This window comes from Dromiciops gliroides, chromosome 1, assembly GCF_019393635.1.
Source record: "Dromiciops gliroides isolate mDroGli1 chromosome 1, mDroGli1.pri, whole genome shotgun sequence".
NCBI lineage: Eukaryota > Metazoa > Chordata > Mammalia > Microbiotheria > Microbiotheriidae > Dromiciops > Dromiciops gliroides.
In genome coordinates, this window is record NC_057861.1 from 522,026,180 (window position 1) to 522,041,172 (window position 14,993).

At 38.6% G+C, this 14,993-nt stretch overlaps 1 protein-coding gene across 1 annotated transcript in view; it reads right to left on the bottom strand.

Moving 5' to 3' along the window:
• Positions 1 to 397: 397 nt before the first annotated feature.
• LOC122751164 (intraflagellar transport-associated protein-like) overlaps positions 398 to 14,993 on the bottom strand; it is a 47,569-nt gene continuing 32,973 nt past the window's right edge. Inside the window, 4 exon segments of the mRNA XM_043998119.1 lie at positions 398 to 724; positions 727 to 867; positions 869 to 944; positions 2,428 to 2,577. Of these exon segments, the coding sequence (XP_043854054.1) occupies positions 398 to 724; positions 727 to 867; positions 869 to 944; positions 2,428 to 2,577 (694 nt within the window).

Here is a 14,993-nt window from a genome sequence, read left to right on the forward strand (position 1 = left end):
ATTTTTTTTTCTTCTGAATTTCCTTGTTGAGATTTTAAAAAATCTATAAAAGCACATAAAGAAGACATTATGTGTTTCCTTATACACTCAAGCCCAAAGCATTTGAAATGGTTTTTTTTTCATTTTGCATCAATTTGTCAATGTGCTGTTGACATGTTTCCTAAGTCACAACTTTCAAATCCAGAACTTATATGATATATGAAGCACATACATATATATATGCTACACCATTTTGAAACCAACCCCAATCATTTCTTTTTTTTCTTTCTTTTCTTTTAAGGTGCAAACATTGGTTTGTCTTTTGTTCTAGCATTGCTTAATAAGAACAAGAGGAAAAAAACCCAAGAAAAAACTCTTACAAATCAGGTATTTGGCTCTTTGGTTTCCATATCAGGGTTCAGTCTTCCTTGGCTGAGTTACAGAACTTGGGGGTTAGCATCACACTGTCATAGTCAAATTCTTTATCAAGTAAGAATATCTGAACTTCATCCACAGGTATCTCCTTCAAGTGCCTGAATTCGGGTTGTTCTTTTGACCAGGTCTTTGGTTTCAGGTGAGAATGATGCTCAAGAGAAGGAATACAGCCTGAAAGAGAGGAACATAAGTCCTCTTCTACCTTTCCTGGAAGCAGCAGCAGCAGCTCCGGGTTCAACTTATGGTCAGTTTCTTCATCCGTGTCAAAATCTTCCAAATCTAGGAAATTATCTACCTTCACCTTTTTTTTTCCTGATTTAGGTTACCTTGAATGGAAATTACAATTTTCTGGTCTTCATCGATGACAATTTCCTCTTCCTCTTGAGGTTGTGGTATAGGATGGAGAGAAAGGTACTCATTCCTGATATTCTGACCACAGGGAAACACTAGAGTGGGCAAAAATGTTTCCTGAAGCCTCTGTTTCAGGTGTTTGGCTCTTAGTTACCTCATGATATTTTGAAAGATGAGTGGAGGGCAAGATACATTTAACTAGCAGCTGGTGCCCAGACTGCTTGTAACAAAGGTAAGCTGCTCAGCAAAGACCACAGACCTTTCTTTAAGGGCAAAACCCATTTGTTAAGTCAGTGATTCAGAAAAAATCTAAAGATCTGTATATGTTGTTCTTTCACTTCTTAGCCTGAGAATCAGGACAAAAAGACACTTCTGTGATGTCTGGGCTTTAAGAAAGGGTTTAAAAATCATTTGTTCAGTGGTGGAGCCAAGATGGTGGAGGAAAGGCAGTAAGCTCTCAAACTCATGACACAATCGCTCCAAAAAACATCCAAATAATGCCAAAGGACAATGCCTGAAGCAGCAAAACCCACAGAAGAATGTGCTGAAATCATCTTCTAACCAAGAACAGCTTGAAAGATCAGAAGAAGGGAGCTGCTGTGCTGATACAGGAGTCTAGCCTGGGGGGCCTCCTTCTCTGGTGAGGCCTTCCTGGGACTGGATCTGTGTTGTGCTGGAGAAACTTACCCCCAAGCCTCTGAATCAGCTGCAGCACCAGTGTCGTCTGGAACTAAGCTCACAGTCTGGTGAGAGGGCTGAGTCCTTAGCAAAGGGGAGACTACAGGGGTCTACGCTGGTGCTGAGGCAGCCTAACACTTATCAGAATTGGCTCCAAGACCTCAATCTCAGCAGAATTGGCTCAAGGAGGGAATGACAGACACACTCAAGTGGGTGGAATAATCTCTCTAACCCTGCAGGAAAATAGGAGGGGAAGGGGATAAAGAGAGAGGGGCAAAAGAAGGAAGGGCAGATTGGGGGAGGGGACAGACAGAAGCAAATCCCTTTTGAAGAGGGATAGGATGAAAGAAGATGGATAATAGAATAAATATGATGGGGAAGGGAATAGGATGGAATGGAAACAGTTAACAATAGTAATCATGAAAAAGAGAAAAGGGGGAAATTGTACAAAAAAAATATTTATTGCAACTCTTTGTGGTGGCTAATAATTGAGAATCAAGGGAATGTCCATCAGTTGAGGAATGACTGAAGAAGCTGTGCTATATGATTGTGGTGGAATGGTACTGTGCTAAAGGAAATGACAAACAGGATAATCCCAGAAAAACCTGGAAAGACACATGAACATCGATGTATAGTGAAGTGAGCAGAGCTGGGAGGACATTGTGCATAGGGACAGCAGTATTGTTCAATGAGCAATTGTGAATGACTTAATTACTCTTAGCAATGCAATGATCCAAGACAATCTCAAGGGACTAATGATGAAGCTTACTATTCACCCCCAAAGAAAGAACTGATAAAAAGAGCACTTGTGGATTGTACATATATAGCTTGGTTGCTGTCTTGTGGAGGGGAGAGGAAAGGGAGGGAGGGAGAAAAATTTGGAACTCTAAATCTTATGAAAATGACTGTTGAAAACTTCCCTCATATGTAACTGGGAAAAAAAATAAAATGAATGTTTGTTCCAGAAAAAAAGAAAGAAGAGTGAAAGTGTTCAAAAATTCTTCATATGTCTGCTCGTTACAATTAATAAACCGATCTAGGGCTTGTTCAATTAATTGGTCTTCATCCACGATCCCCAATCTCAACAACCGAACAGATATATCTACTTGAGTAGCTTCTTCCTCTTTTTTGGTTCTTTTTGGTAGTTTCAGCCACTGTTTTTAGGCGCCCCCAACTCCTCTTGAGCAGAGAGAAGCCCAGGCTTCCTTCTCTCTGAGAGCAGGTAGAGGCCAGTGCTGCCAGTTAGAAATGACCCTCAAGTCATTTCTTAAAGGAAAAATGTTGTCATAGACTTTCACTTTTAATAAATGGTGATGAGAATTTTAAAGCCCACACAAAAGTTCTATTCACTGTGTCATGTCATGACTCTAGTTCTCAAGGACTGCACTCTGTTTGGTTCAGCCATGTTGAAAAGGCTACCTAGAGACAGACTTGAGTCTGATATCTCAAGACTGAGTATTGTAACGATTGGAATGACGCCACCTGCTGGAGACTTACTGTAGAAGAGTTCCGCCCATGAAGCGAAGGTCTTTGAGGGCAAGACCAGGAGTCTTTTCTTTGGCATCAGGAAGTGACGTTGGGTAGTGGGAGGAAGAAGGAAGAGACTAGCGCTCTGTCTGACTCTTTTTCCTGAGGACACTGGTGGAGAGCGGGGCTAGAAATGTGCTCTCCCTTTAATAGATAGATGAATGTAGGCCTTTCTCTCTCTCTTTACCAAATTCTTATTCTCCTTAATAAATACTAAAAGTCTAACTCTTGCTAAAGCTTATAATTTATTGGCGACCACTCATTAGATATTTTAGACAGTTTAGCTAGAATTTTAGCCCTTAACAGTATGCAGCAGACTGACCATTGCTCTATCAATCCTTTGCTCATTGCAAGCCATAAAACAGAAACATATACAAAATGACCCTCAGTCCTTCTGTGGCTGCCTTCTGCTGTCATAGAGAGAGTGGCTGAAAAGGGGCAAGTGTTACTAAGAATGACAGTTTTTATGTCATCTATGTACATTAACTTGTATTATTGGAGTCAGAAGACAATGGTTTAAATCTTGCCTTTGATGCTTCCTCTATTTGTGACCTTGGGGAAATCACTTAACATTTCTAGTATTCAACTTCTTCATTGTAAAATGAAGGGTTTGGTGTAGATCAGGGATTCTTAACCTGGGGTCTGTGAACTCAGTTTTAAAATTATTTTGATAACTGTATTTTCATATAATTGGTTTCTTTCATAATCCTATGTATTTTACTCTATGTATTTAAACATATTCTGAGAAGAAGTCTATAGGAGTCACCAGTCTGCCAAGGGGTCTGTGACAAATGGTGATGGTTTGATACATAGTGGAACATAGTAGAATCTTCTCAGAATAACTTGATACAAGAGAAGATCTTCTCAAGGGAAGTATGATTTTATATATATATATATATATATATATATTAAACAGTAGACAATATTATCTAGTGAATTACATCAAACCAAAGAGGAGAAAAGTAAGTTTTTCATATATATATATGTTTTTATATCAGTTTGAGCTGGCTCTCTCTGGTGTCCTAGAGAAAGTAGGTAAGAAGTTAACTCTATTCTCTACTGTGCTTGCTTAATATACTTAGTAATATTAATTTATCCTCCCCTGTCTAAAATCTCCACCCCATTGTTTTTTTTTTTTTCACTGAGGCAATTAGGGTTAAGTGACTTGCCCAGGGTCACACAGCTAGTAAGTGTTAAGTGTCTGAGGCCGGATTTGAACTCAGGTACTCCTGACTCCAGGGCCGGTGCTCTATCCGCTGCGCCATCTAGCTGCCCTCCACCCCATTTTTGATCATGTGTCGCATGAAGGTGTAAGTGTATGGAAAGGGTAACCTATCAAGGAGGATTTAGCTAGAACTCTTCCGGGAGGATTGTGAACCCATGCTGGCTCAAGGGAGGGACTAATTGTGGCAAGATATAGGATAAATATAAGGTGCTTGCTTTTAGCACTTGCATTCACTTACTGCTTTTGTTTCTGTGAGTGCCCATTCTCATGAGAATGCGATAAAGGCTTTTTGTTCTATGAAAACTGCCTCTGAAAGAACTTATTTTGAGGTGATCTGCACCTGTTTCTCACAGGTCCATGACAGAAAAAAGCTTTAGAATCACTAGACTAGATGACTTTTGAGGGCCTTGTCCATTGTAGCTTTTGACCCCATAATCCTTGGTACTCTAAGTGCAATATTTTTGTCCAGTTACAAAGGGGAGACTTACAATTGAAGAAAGTAAATAATATTAATATTGATTTTTCATAATATAAATGAAATCTTGAGATATAAAGACATTGTAGCTAAGTGGAAGAGAGGTTCACAGGTTCCCCTTATTAGAAAATAAATAACATTTATATATCATTGTAAGGTTCACAAAGAGCATTACATATATTTACTCATTTCTACCTTGCAACAACCCTGTGGATTAGGTGCTGTTACTAGGAAGGAAGGAAGGAATCAATCATTTGTTAATTGCTTATTCTATGCCAGGCACTGTGCTAAGCTCTGAGAGGGGAATAAAGGGAGCCACAAGATGGAGGCTTCATGAAAAACCCACCAATGGGAGAAAGAGACAGATGGGACAAATGGATATTTCATGTTGAGGATGCCACCAGGGTAGTTGTATGTTCTAGGGTGAGGAGACCCTAGGTACTGAGGGAAGTTTCAAGATGAGGACATGACTTAGAGGTACAGAAGCCAACAACAGGGCTAGGGGGGAGGGGAGAGGAATAAAGGCCCTTCTGGGCCTCTATTCAAAATGGAGGTTCCAGAAGGAAGTCACTAATGAATGAAGGGGGCAAATTTTACAGGCAAGGAAACTGAGAGTCAGAGAAATAAAGTTAATTGTTCACATTCACCAGTGCCAGTGGAGCTACCACTTAATGGTCTCAACCTAGTCCTTGAAGAAAAGGAAGTGGCATTAATGAAAATAAAGATGTTGGGAAGAGTATCTAGACAAGACAATTATAAAAAGAGAAGGCCCATGCTGCAAACAACACAATTTAAAAGGAATTGAAGGAGCCTATTGTTGAGAAATCTGAAAGGCTAGGATGATATGAAAATATTGGGAAAATTATGGGTGCTATTACAACTGAAAAAAGGCAATTGAGAGGACATCAATAAGTATTGACCCATATGCCTATTTTCTCCTCTCTACAAAATCTTTGAGAATGATCTACACAAGTATCTAGGGTATATTTTATAAATATAATAAAGGAACAGTCTTTGGCAACAATATTATCTAATAGATGGCTTCTTCATAGTGATCCAATTGACTGAAGGGTGGGGAGAATATAAGATGTGCTTATTGTTTATTGACTATAAAAAAGCACTTGTTTAGTAAGGGAAAAAATTTAGACTTATAGGTTGTAATCTGATGAGGTATCTCTCATGAATGTATTAAAATAATGAAAGGTTCCTCAATGTTTGTAACAACAGAGATACTTTTATTGAATATTGTGATTGTTAATTACAAGTATGGTATTAAGGATAGCAGCATATGCTTATCATTGTTATGGATTTTATCCAAGCGGAAGTGTGATTCCACATCGAATAAGGGTTCTTTACATTATTTGTGTGTATGTGTCATGCCTTTTTGGCTGTTTGGTGAAGCCTATTGACCCCTTCCCTGAATAATATTTTTAGATTCATAAAATAAATAAATATAATTAGAAAGAGAATTAATGATATTAAAGTATAGTTATCAAAAAATTTCTTTTTTTTTTTTTTTGGCTGGGGCAATGAGGATTAAGTGACTTGCCCAGGGTCACACAGCTAGTAAGTGTCAAGTGTCTGAGGCCAGATTTGAACTCAGGTCCTCCTGAATCCAGGACTGGTTCTTTATCCACTGCACCACCTAGCTGCCCCCAAAATATTTCTTTAAAAATGGAGTTTATGGACTCTAGGTTAAGAACTCTCATTGATCCTACTGGTGAAATTTTCCAGGGGCTCCTTTCCTCCCACCCAGAGGACATTAAACTTAAATGAAATTTTCATTGATGGAAATGAGCTTGGCCTAATAAATAAGAAAATATCTAAATGGATGAAGAATGTTTATTGTCTAGAATAAAATATGTAACTGAATAGAAAGAACACTGAACTGATCTATCATTACAATATGTCTTGAATAGATTCTTCAGATGGACAAAGAGTTGGCCCCAGATTTGAAAAGAGAAGTTCAGATTGTATTTGGGGAATTGTCCAGTATAATATTTCAAGTAGTAGCTCATTGGAATATACATTTGGGTAGGTTATATTGTATCTTGAGAGGTAGCATGGAATGGTGGATAGACAGCTATAATAATAATAATAATAATTATGATAATAATGATAGCAACAATAATGATAGGCCGCTAGATGGTGCAGTAGATAAAGTGCTGGGCATGGAGTCAAAAAGACCTGAGTTTAAATCCAGCCTTAGGCATTTACTAGTTGTGTGATCTTGGTCAAATCACTTAGCCTCTGTTTGTTTCAACTTCTTCAACTGTAAAATGGAGATGATAAAGAATCTACCTCACAGGATTATCGTGAGGATAAGATAATATTTGTAATGTGTTTAGCATAGTGCTTGATACATATTGGGTATTATATAAATACTAATACTATAATTATTGCTATTTTAATTGATGACCTCACACCTGAAACAAACAAAAAACTATCTTTTTTAGCATTAACATTCCTACAATGATGACATTTGATTGCAAAATATGGAATACCACAATCTTTAAAGAATCAAATTAAAGTTAAATGGAGAGGCATATTGTAGAGTGTAGCTTAGTGTTAATGCTGGAGTCCTAGTCAGGAATATCTGGGTTCTAATTCTGCCTCTGATATTTATTTGCTGTATGGCCATCAGTGAATCATTTGACTTCTCTGTGACTCAGTTTCCTCATGAAATGAGAATTAAAGTACTTTGCTTCATAGAGTTGCTGTGAGGCTTAAATGAGATAATATATCTAATATGCTTTGCAAACTTTAAAGTGCAATATATGTTTTTATTATTGTTGTTACTGTAAATGTTGCTATGGTGGGCATAAATAGGAAGTAGCACATTTCCTTCAACACTTTATGTTGAATAAATGGCATATGGGTACCCAGATGGCATAGTGGATAGAGCCTGGAGTCAGAAAGACATCTTTCTGGGTTCAAATCAGACACTTAGTAGCTGTGTGAGCCTGGGCAAGTCATATAACCCTGTTTGCCTCAGTGTCTTCATCTGTAAAATGAGCTGGAGAAGGACATGGCAAACTAGTCTAGTATCTTTGCCAAGAAACTCCCAAATGGTATCACAAAGAGTCAGATACGACTGAAACAACCAAATAACAAAATGGCATAAAGGGCATCATCCAAGAGATGTGTGTTTGGTCTGGTTATGTAGTGAAGGGTAGCCTTTATGCTTCACTGGTACCAATATGATGTTGTAAGTCCTAGTAGTTTGAAATTTTGCATTGGCATAAGGTATCATTGAATCAATTTGATTCTATTTCATTAAATCAGGCAAATATTTATTAAGCACCTACTATGTTCAGAGCACTGGGGATATAAAAATGAAAAATGACATATTCCTGGACCTCAAGGAGGTTTAATATAATAAGGGGGATAAAATGAGTAAAAAATATGTCCAATGCAAGATAAAATAAGAATCAGGACAGGGTTCTAGGAAGATTTAGGAAGGAGAGATTACTTTCACAGGGAAGGTTCCACTGGAGAAAGAAAGGAAGGAAGGAAGGGAGGAAGGAAGGAAGGAAGGAAGGAAGGAAGGAAGGAAGGAAGGAAGGAAGGAAGGAAGGAAGGAAGGAGGAATGAATCATCCATTTTTTGTTCAGAGACATCCAGGGAGGTGGAGAATGGGGGACGTGAAGGTTGGGGAGGGATCTCACAATTCCCTGTGATCACCAATTTTCCTTTTGGTTGACTTTCATTTTTCCATGAAAAATGTGCCCAGGGTCACACAGCTAGTAAGTGTTAAGTGTCTGAGGCTGGATTTGAACTCAGGTCTTCCTGAATCCAGGGCCAGTACTCTATCCACTGGGTCACCTAGCTGCCCCCCTAATTTGTGTATTTTCTAAAAGCACAGTGTCTAGAAGGAAAAATAGGAGGGTCTAGAACCTAGCAAAACTGAGTATAAGATCTGTGTGTGCTTCTTCATTTCTAGGTGACAGGGGTAGGATGGTTGAATGATGCTAACTACTCCTTCAGAATGATCCCTATAAAATGATTTCACAGAATTTTGGGGGTTTTTTGCAAGGAAAATCAGGGTTAAGTGACTTGCTCAGGGTCACACAGCTAGTAAGTGTCAAGTGTCTGAGGTCCTCCTGAATCCAGGGCCAGTGCTTTATCCACTGTGCCACCTAGTTGCCCCCTATTTCACAGAATTTTAAAAGTCAGCCTCTGGTAAAATGACACTTGGGATTTGGCTAAGGTCTAGTTTCTTAAAAAAAAGTAAAATAAAATCTGATAATAAGAAGCCAATGAGAACTGACCAGATATGGGGTCCTACTGTAAAATAAGGGCCTTGGGCTGGATGGCCTTAGAAGATCCTTCTAACTTTAATTCTATGACCTGATGATTATCCTATTCCTTTCCCCTTGGTAGAATGATGCTTATTTAAAGAAACAGAAACTTTCACCGAAATGGTTTGATACTGATATGAATACCCCCCTTCATCTTTAATGGTCTGATGGTGCATGTTTAATAGCTAATCAGAATATGACATTCAATAAATTAATTTGGAAGAGATTTGCACATGGACGGTCTATGGATCTGAGTCTTAGATTCACTAGGTGAGGTGTAATCTGCTCAGACATTTCAAGGGGAAAAAACCCAAACCCAACAGCTTATAAATGAAGTGTCCCAGATAGGAAACACCATGGTGACAGACAGATGGAGCTGATCACAGAACAGTAGTTTAATGAGGTGACAGCACATGATCTCCATGTTCTTTACTGCCACGTGAAGGGCTTGTCCCAAACATTTGTCCATGGTTATGCTTATAGCATAACTCGGTTCTGGCTCAGTGACAGCTCTGTCCTTGGCTTACAGTATTACCAGTGATCTTATGTGAAGCAGAGCTGTCCCGTGTCTGGGTTGGGGTTTTCCTGTAAATCTGGGTTATGTCTAAGCAATAATAGTTTTGCCTGACGGTGTTGGTACACTGGGAAATAGGTTTGATAACAATGCTTAGATAGATCTAAAGATAACTTTTTAGATATGGTTCCTAACCATTTTTGAACATGAACGTGATGTAAATTGGACACAGTAACCTGATTTTAAGAAAGTACTCATTGAGCCTAACAAGCATTTTGCAGTCATTGAAACAGCTCTGGTTGGAAATGGAGCTGAGAGTGGGGGTAGCTCTAAGATGGTGAGTAACAGGAAGTACTATGAACTTCCCTCCATTCCTAACTGCTCCAAAGAGATCAAGAGCAGGTTCTAGATCAAATCCTGGTTGGGAAGTCCAAGAAAAAAAGTCAGGAGTCTTTTTTTTTTTTTTTTTTGGTGAGGTAATTGGGGTTAAGTGACTTGCCCGGGGTCACACAGCTAGTAAGTTTTAATTGTCTGAGGCCAGATTTGAACTCAGGTACTCCTGAATCCAGGGCCAGTGCTTTATCCACTGCACCACCTAGCTGCCCCATGAGTCATTTTTTCCAGACTATGTTGGCATAGTGAGACAGTGAAATCTGCAGACACTGGGGTGGGGTTTGTCCAAAAGAGCCCTGCATGGAACATTTCAGCACAGGAAAAGTCTGTGTACCAGTCAGTCAATCACTAGATATTTTTTAAACACCTTCTTAACTATGCATGAAACATTATGCTCAAGCACTGGGATACAAAGAAAGGTAAAAGACATTCCCTGCCCTCCAGGAGCTCAAGTCTAAATGGGGAGACAACAAGCAAACAATTCTCTACCAATTATCTACATGGGGAATAAAGTGGCTATAAACAACAGAGAGAAGTCATTAGGATTAAGATGGATGAGGAAAGGATTCCAGTAGAAGGGGAATTTTTAACAGGGACTTTAACAGGGAAACCAGAAGGTGGAAAGAAGGAGAGAGAGAATTCCAGGAATGGAGGACAGGGTTGGGAGATGGAGTGTCTTGCTCAAGGAACAGCAAGAAGGCCAGTGTTTGAAGACTGGATTGAAGAATTAGTATAGACTGGAAAGTGGAGGTGGGTTATAAAGGGTTTTGAATGCTAAACAGAGGATTTTATATTTTATCTTGAAAGTAATAGGGGGCCACTGAAATTGAGTGTGTGTGTGTGCGTGTGTGTGTGCACATGCATGTGCACACATGGAAGTATGTATGTGTACATGTGTGAGACCCCTGGCTTCTTGCTCTGGCACTAGGAGCAAGAAAGTTCCCACATCTAACACTGGGAGACTAAACTATAGGGAGCAGTAATAGTTATCAGCTGGCAGTTCTGTCATTTACTCCCTAGCTCTAGGTCACAGGTCCAGGATAGACTGAGGAGGGAATCTACAACTAAGGATGACATTGTAAGGTGAGGAGTGGTGGCAGGTCCTTTCCCATGTACCAAGCAAAAAGCAAATTCAAAGGAAAGCAAGCAGCATCTATGTGGCTCTGACCCTAGGAATGGAGAGGGATCTCAGTTCTAGCTTCCAGGAGAATCTGATTCCTGTGGGGGAATAATTGGGGCAGGAATCCCAGACCAAAGGGAAGCTTATAGTTCTGGCACTGAACCAGCAGAACTTTCCAGCTGACTGATATTGGCTGAGTCGAGCAACAATATCTTGGGACTTTAAATGGGGCAAGCCCATAGGCGTATTGCTCAGATCCAAACCCAAGTAAGGAACTTAGAGAGCTCAAACTATGGTGCGCAGCAATTAAACTTTTCCTTGGGTCAGACCACACCGGGAGCCCTGAAAGCTTGCAGATCCCTCACACAAGCCATTCCTGAGATCCTGGAATTACACAACACTCAATATCCCAAGAAAGCAGCAGCAAGATTAGCCCATCCAGGACCTGCAGAAGTGTGCAGAGCCCTGTCTGAACAAGTTCATAGTCAGAAAGTATCCTGGGAAAATGAGAAAATAATAATAAAAAATGAATGCCATAACAAAAGCCATACTAAGAGACTCAGAAACATCTATGTTGCTTCAAATAAAAACATAGTTTGGGTACAAATTCAACTAGAATTCCTGGAAGAGATAAAACAAGAGTTTAAAAAAAAGGTTAAACTTGTTTTGTCAATGAGATGAGACTGCTAGAAGAAAAAATTGGAAAACATATGAGATATGGGAAAAATTGGAAATTAATTTTAGCAGGTTTAGCAGGAATTAGCAGGTTGTCACAAGGGTATGAAACCTTGCCCAAGCAACAAACTACCTGAAAATGAGAATACACTGAAAAGAAGTGAATGATTCCATAAGCCAATGAGAAATACTAAAACAAAGTCGAATGACCTAAAAAACTGAAGAAAATGCAAGGTAGCTCAGAGATACCTTACACTTTTTTTTTTTTTTTGGTGGTGGTGGGGGCAGATAGGGTCAATGTGAAAATTTGTTTTTCTTGACTGTGTAAGTTTGTAACAGGAGTTTTGTTTTTCTTAGCTTCTCAATTTGAGGAGGGGAGAAAGAGAAAGCACATTTTTGCTGATAGAAAAATATTAAAAAAGGGAAATTAACTCTAACCAACATCTTGTTGTTAGGTATAGGTTACCTAATAGAGTCAAGGTATTCCTCTATTTGTTTTAGATTTATTGGATTTTTGTTTGCTCGCCTGTTTTTGTATTCTTCTTTTTATTACCAGGATATTTACATGGAAAAATGTTTTCCAGTAAGTAGAGAGGATGCAAATATATATCTTACATTTGTTGCTTTGAAGAACCTACTTGATTTATTTGCCAATAATGAAACTTTTTACAGTCAGGGCTCAATTGAAGGGGAATGATATATTGTTCAAGAATTTCCCTCAAATTGATCAGGCCACTGAGATTTTATTTTTATTTGTTCTGACAAAAGTCACTATAATCCAATCTCCCTAAGCCTTCAGTTCAGCACTTGGGAAAGTAAGTCTCTCAACAAGGGTCTTTGATATTGCCCAGTCCCCTTACAGAGGTCTCAGAGGCACATTTATGAGCTAATGGGCTGAGTGGTCCTGACAGAGACCTATAGGATAAGCCAAGCTAAGTCTCAAGATTTCAAAATCTCTAAAAGGGCATCTTGCAACATCCTCATCCCGGTGCAAGTAAAGGAAGCAGTGCACTCGCCCTTCAATCTTTGTATCTCTAAGAAACGTAAGCTTATCTAAAAGATACCGGAAAAAACCCCAGAGTTTTCATTGGGATTTGGAAGTCTGCATTTTAGTCAACGTTGGGGGTACTGGAGTTTTTGGCAAGGAACTGTGTTGAATTCTTTCAGCCTGGTCGCCTGCTTTGTGTCATCAAGACAGAGTCCAAGAGTTCAGAAACACAAATAATGTTCTGTTTTTATTTTTTTCTTCCTCTTTATAGCACATTCTCTGCATCATGTCAGAAGGTGCTTGTTTACATAGTGATGTAAATTGCTATCAAATGAGGTAATGCACTGTAAAGTGTGGCAAATAAAAGTCAAAAAAATGTTTGCATTCCAGGGTGAAGTTTAGATGAGTCCAGACTTCAGGCAGCTCAAACAAAATATTTCCATTTTTATGGACCTTGGAAGTAGGGATGAATGAACTGGTTCCAGAATCAATTAATCCTTTAAAAAAACCACTCTTCAGATCAAATCAAATTGAACTTCACTCATAGTATAATCATTGAATATTAGAACTGGAAGGGAACTTGGAAATAATATATTCTCCCCATATTTGAATGAGAGATCCTTGAGAGTAGGGGCTGTTTTAATTAAAAAAAAATTATCTCCAGTGCTTATAGCACATAGTAAACACTTAATAAATGCCTTTATGTTAATTATTTTTCTCATCTAATACATCTAACCCTTTCATTTTTTCAGATGAAAGAATTGGGGCCCGGAGAGTAAAAATGTCTTTGGATCTGTCCAAGGCCTCACACTGAATATATTGGATATATTTTGTGACTTTAAAAAGTTCAAGAGACATAGTTTCTGGATAATTAATAATTTTATTAATTATGACTAGCCTATAATGAATAAAATGGTCATTTGACTCTCTTTCATAAACTAAAGTGAATCATGGAAGCTGATCACCCTTATATACCCTTGGAAAAACAGGTGTTTCTGATAGGTGGAAATAAACTCTTACTGGTTAACAATTAATGAGAGAAGGAATATTATGAGAAGTGGACCTATTCTAATGAGGAATTGGGAAATATAACTTTGATTATGTCACTCTTAGTCCTTTTTACCCAGATCACCCCCTAGCTTCAATCAATCTAGACAAAGTGATCTGGGGGTGGGGCACCCAATCCAAGCCTGTCTGAACAGAACACAAGGGGCCAGAATTAACCTAGATTTGATTCTCTTTGTAAAGTTTTCTAGTTGGGTGGGGTAAGAATTCCATCTATATAAGTAGATTTTGGAGCAAGGTCAGAAATCTCCTTGAGAGGCTAAACATTGAATGAAGAAATAGAAAGGAAAAATCTTCATCTCTATTAATAATTGGTTGTTAATGTGAGAGAAATAATCATTTCTCTCATTTTTCTTGATACCACATTACCTTTTCTGCTTTTCTTGGGGTTTGGAAATTTTATTTTTACATTTTCAAGCCCTGAACAAATCTGCCTTAGATTTTCATTTCCACCTTGGTTCCACATATCTCTGGCTAATGCCACCCGGATCAATGAGATCTTGCATCTTTCTATGGGCATACAGTTTGAATCATTGTCATTTGAATAGGTAATGATGATGTAGTGATTATATTCATGATGATGGTCTTCATATACAGAGCTAATGTTACTGACCCTCCATATATGCCTCAGAACATTTTCTAAGAGCAGAGACAGGCTTATATCCCTCTTATCTATATTGCTTATTGTGTCCCCCTTGTTAACAAAATGGTTCACAGAGTCATGCTAGCAGGAACTGAGTCTAATGGGGAAATACAACCCGAGATGATGGCTGCATTAGGGATATGCAATAACCTAGGGAGATAATGGATCATGGGGTTTCCAACCAGTCCTGATGGATGGGCTGTTCTGTTGTGTTAAAATTGTGCCTTGGTGCCCCCATCACATTATGGACCTTTCTTTCTAGTTGTTTGTTGAGAGCATTCCACATGACAGAAATAATTAGGAAGCAGCTCCAAGAAGCCTTCCAGCACCTCCTCCAGTCTCCTAATTATGTGTCATCTTCTCATTTGGGTATCATCCTTTCACTCATTCAGCATCCAGTACTCCTTGGTTCTTTCCGTCTTCTCTGAAAAAACAAAACAAAACAAAACAAAAAACCAACTGTCTCAGTACAGGATCTGATAAACTTATTCACATCAGCAATAGAGGAAAATGTTACTTCTCCCAAAGTCTCTTTTTGAATGAATATCTATATTTATATGTGTGTATGCATATACACACATATATACCCAGATAACTTTTATTTTTTACTTTTATTTTATTTTT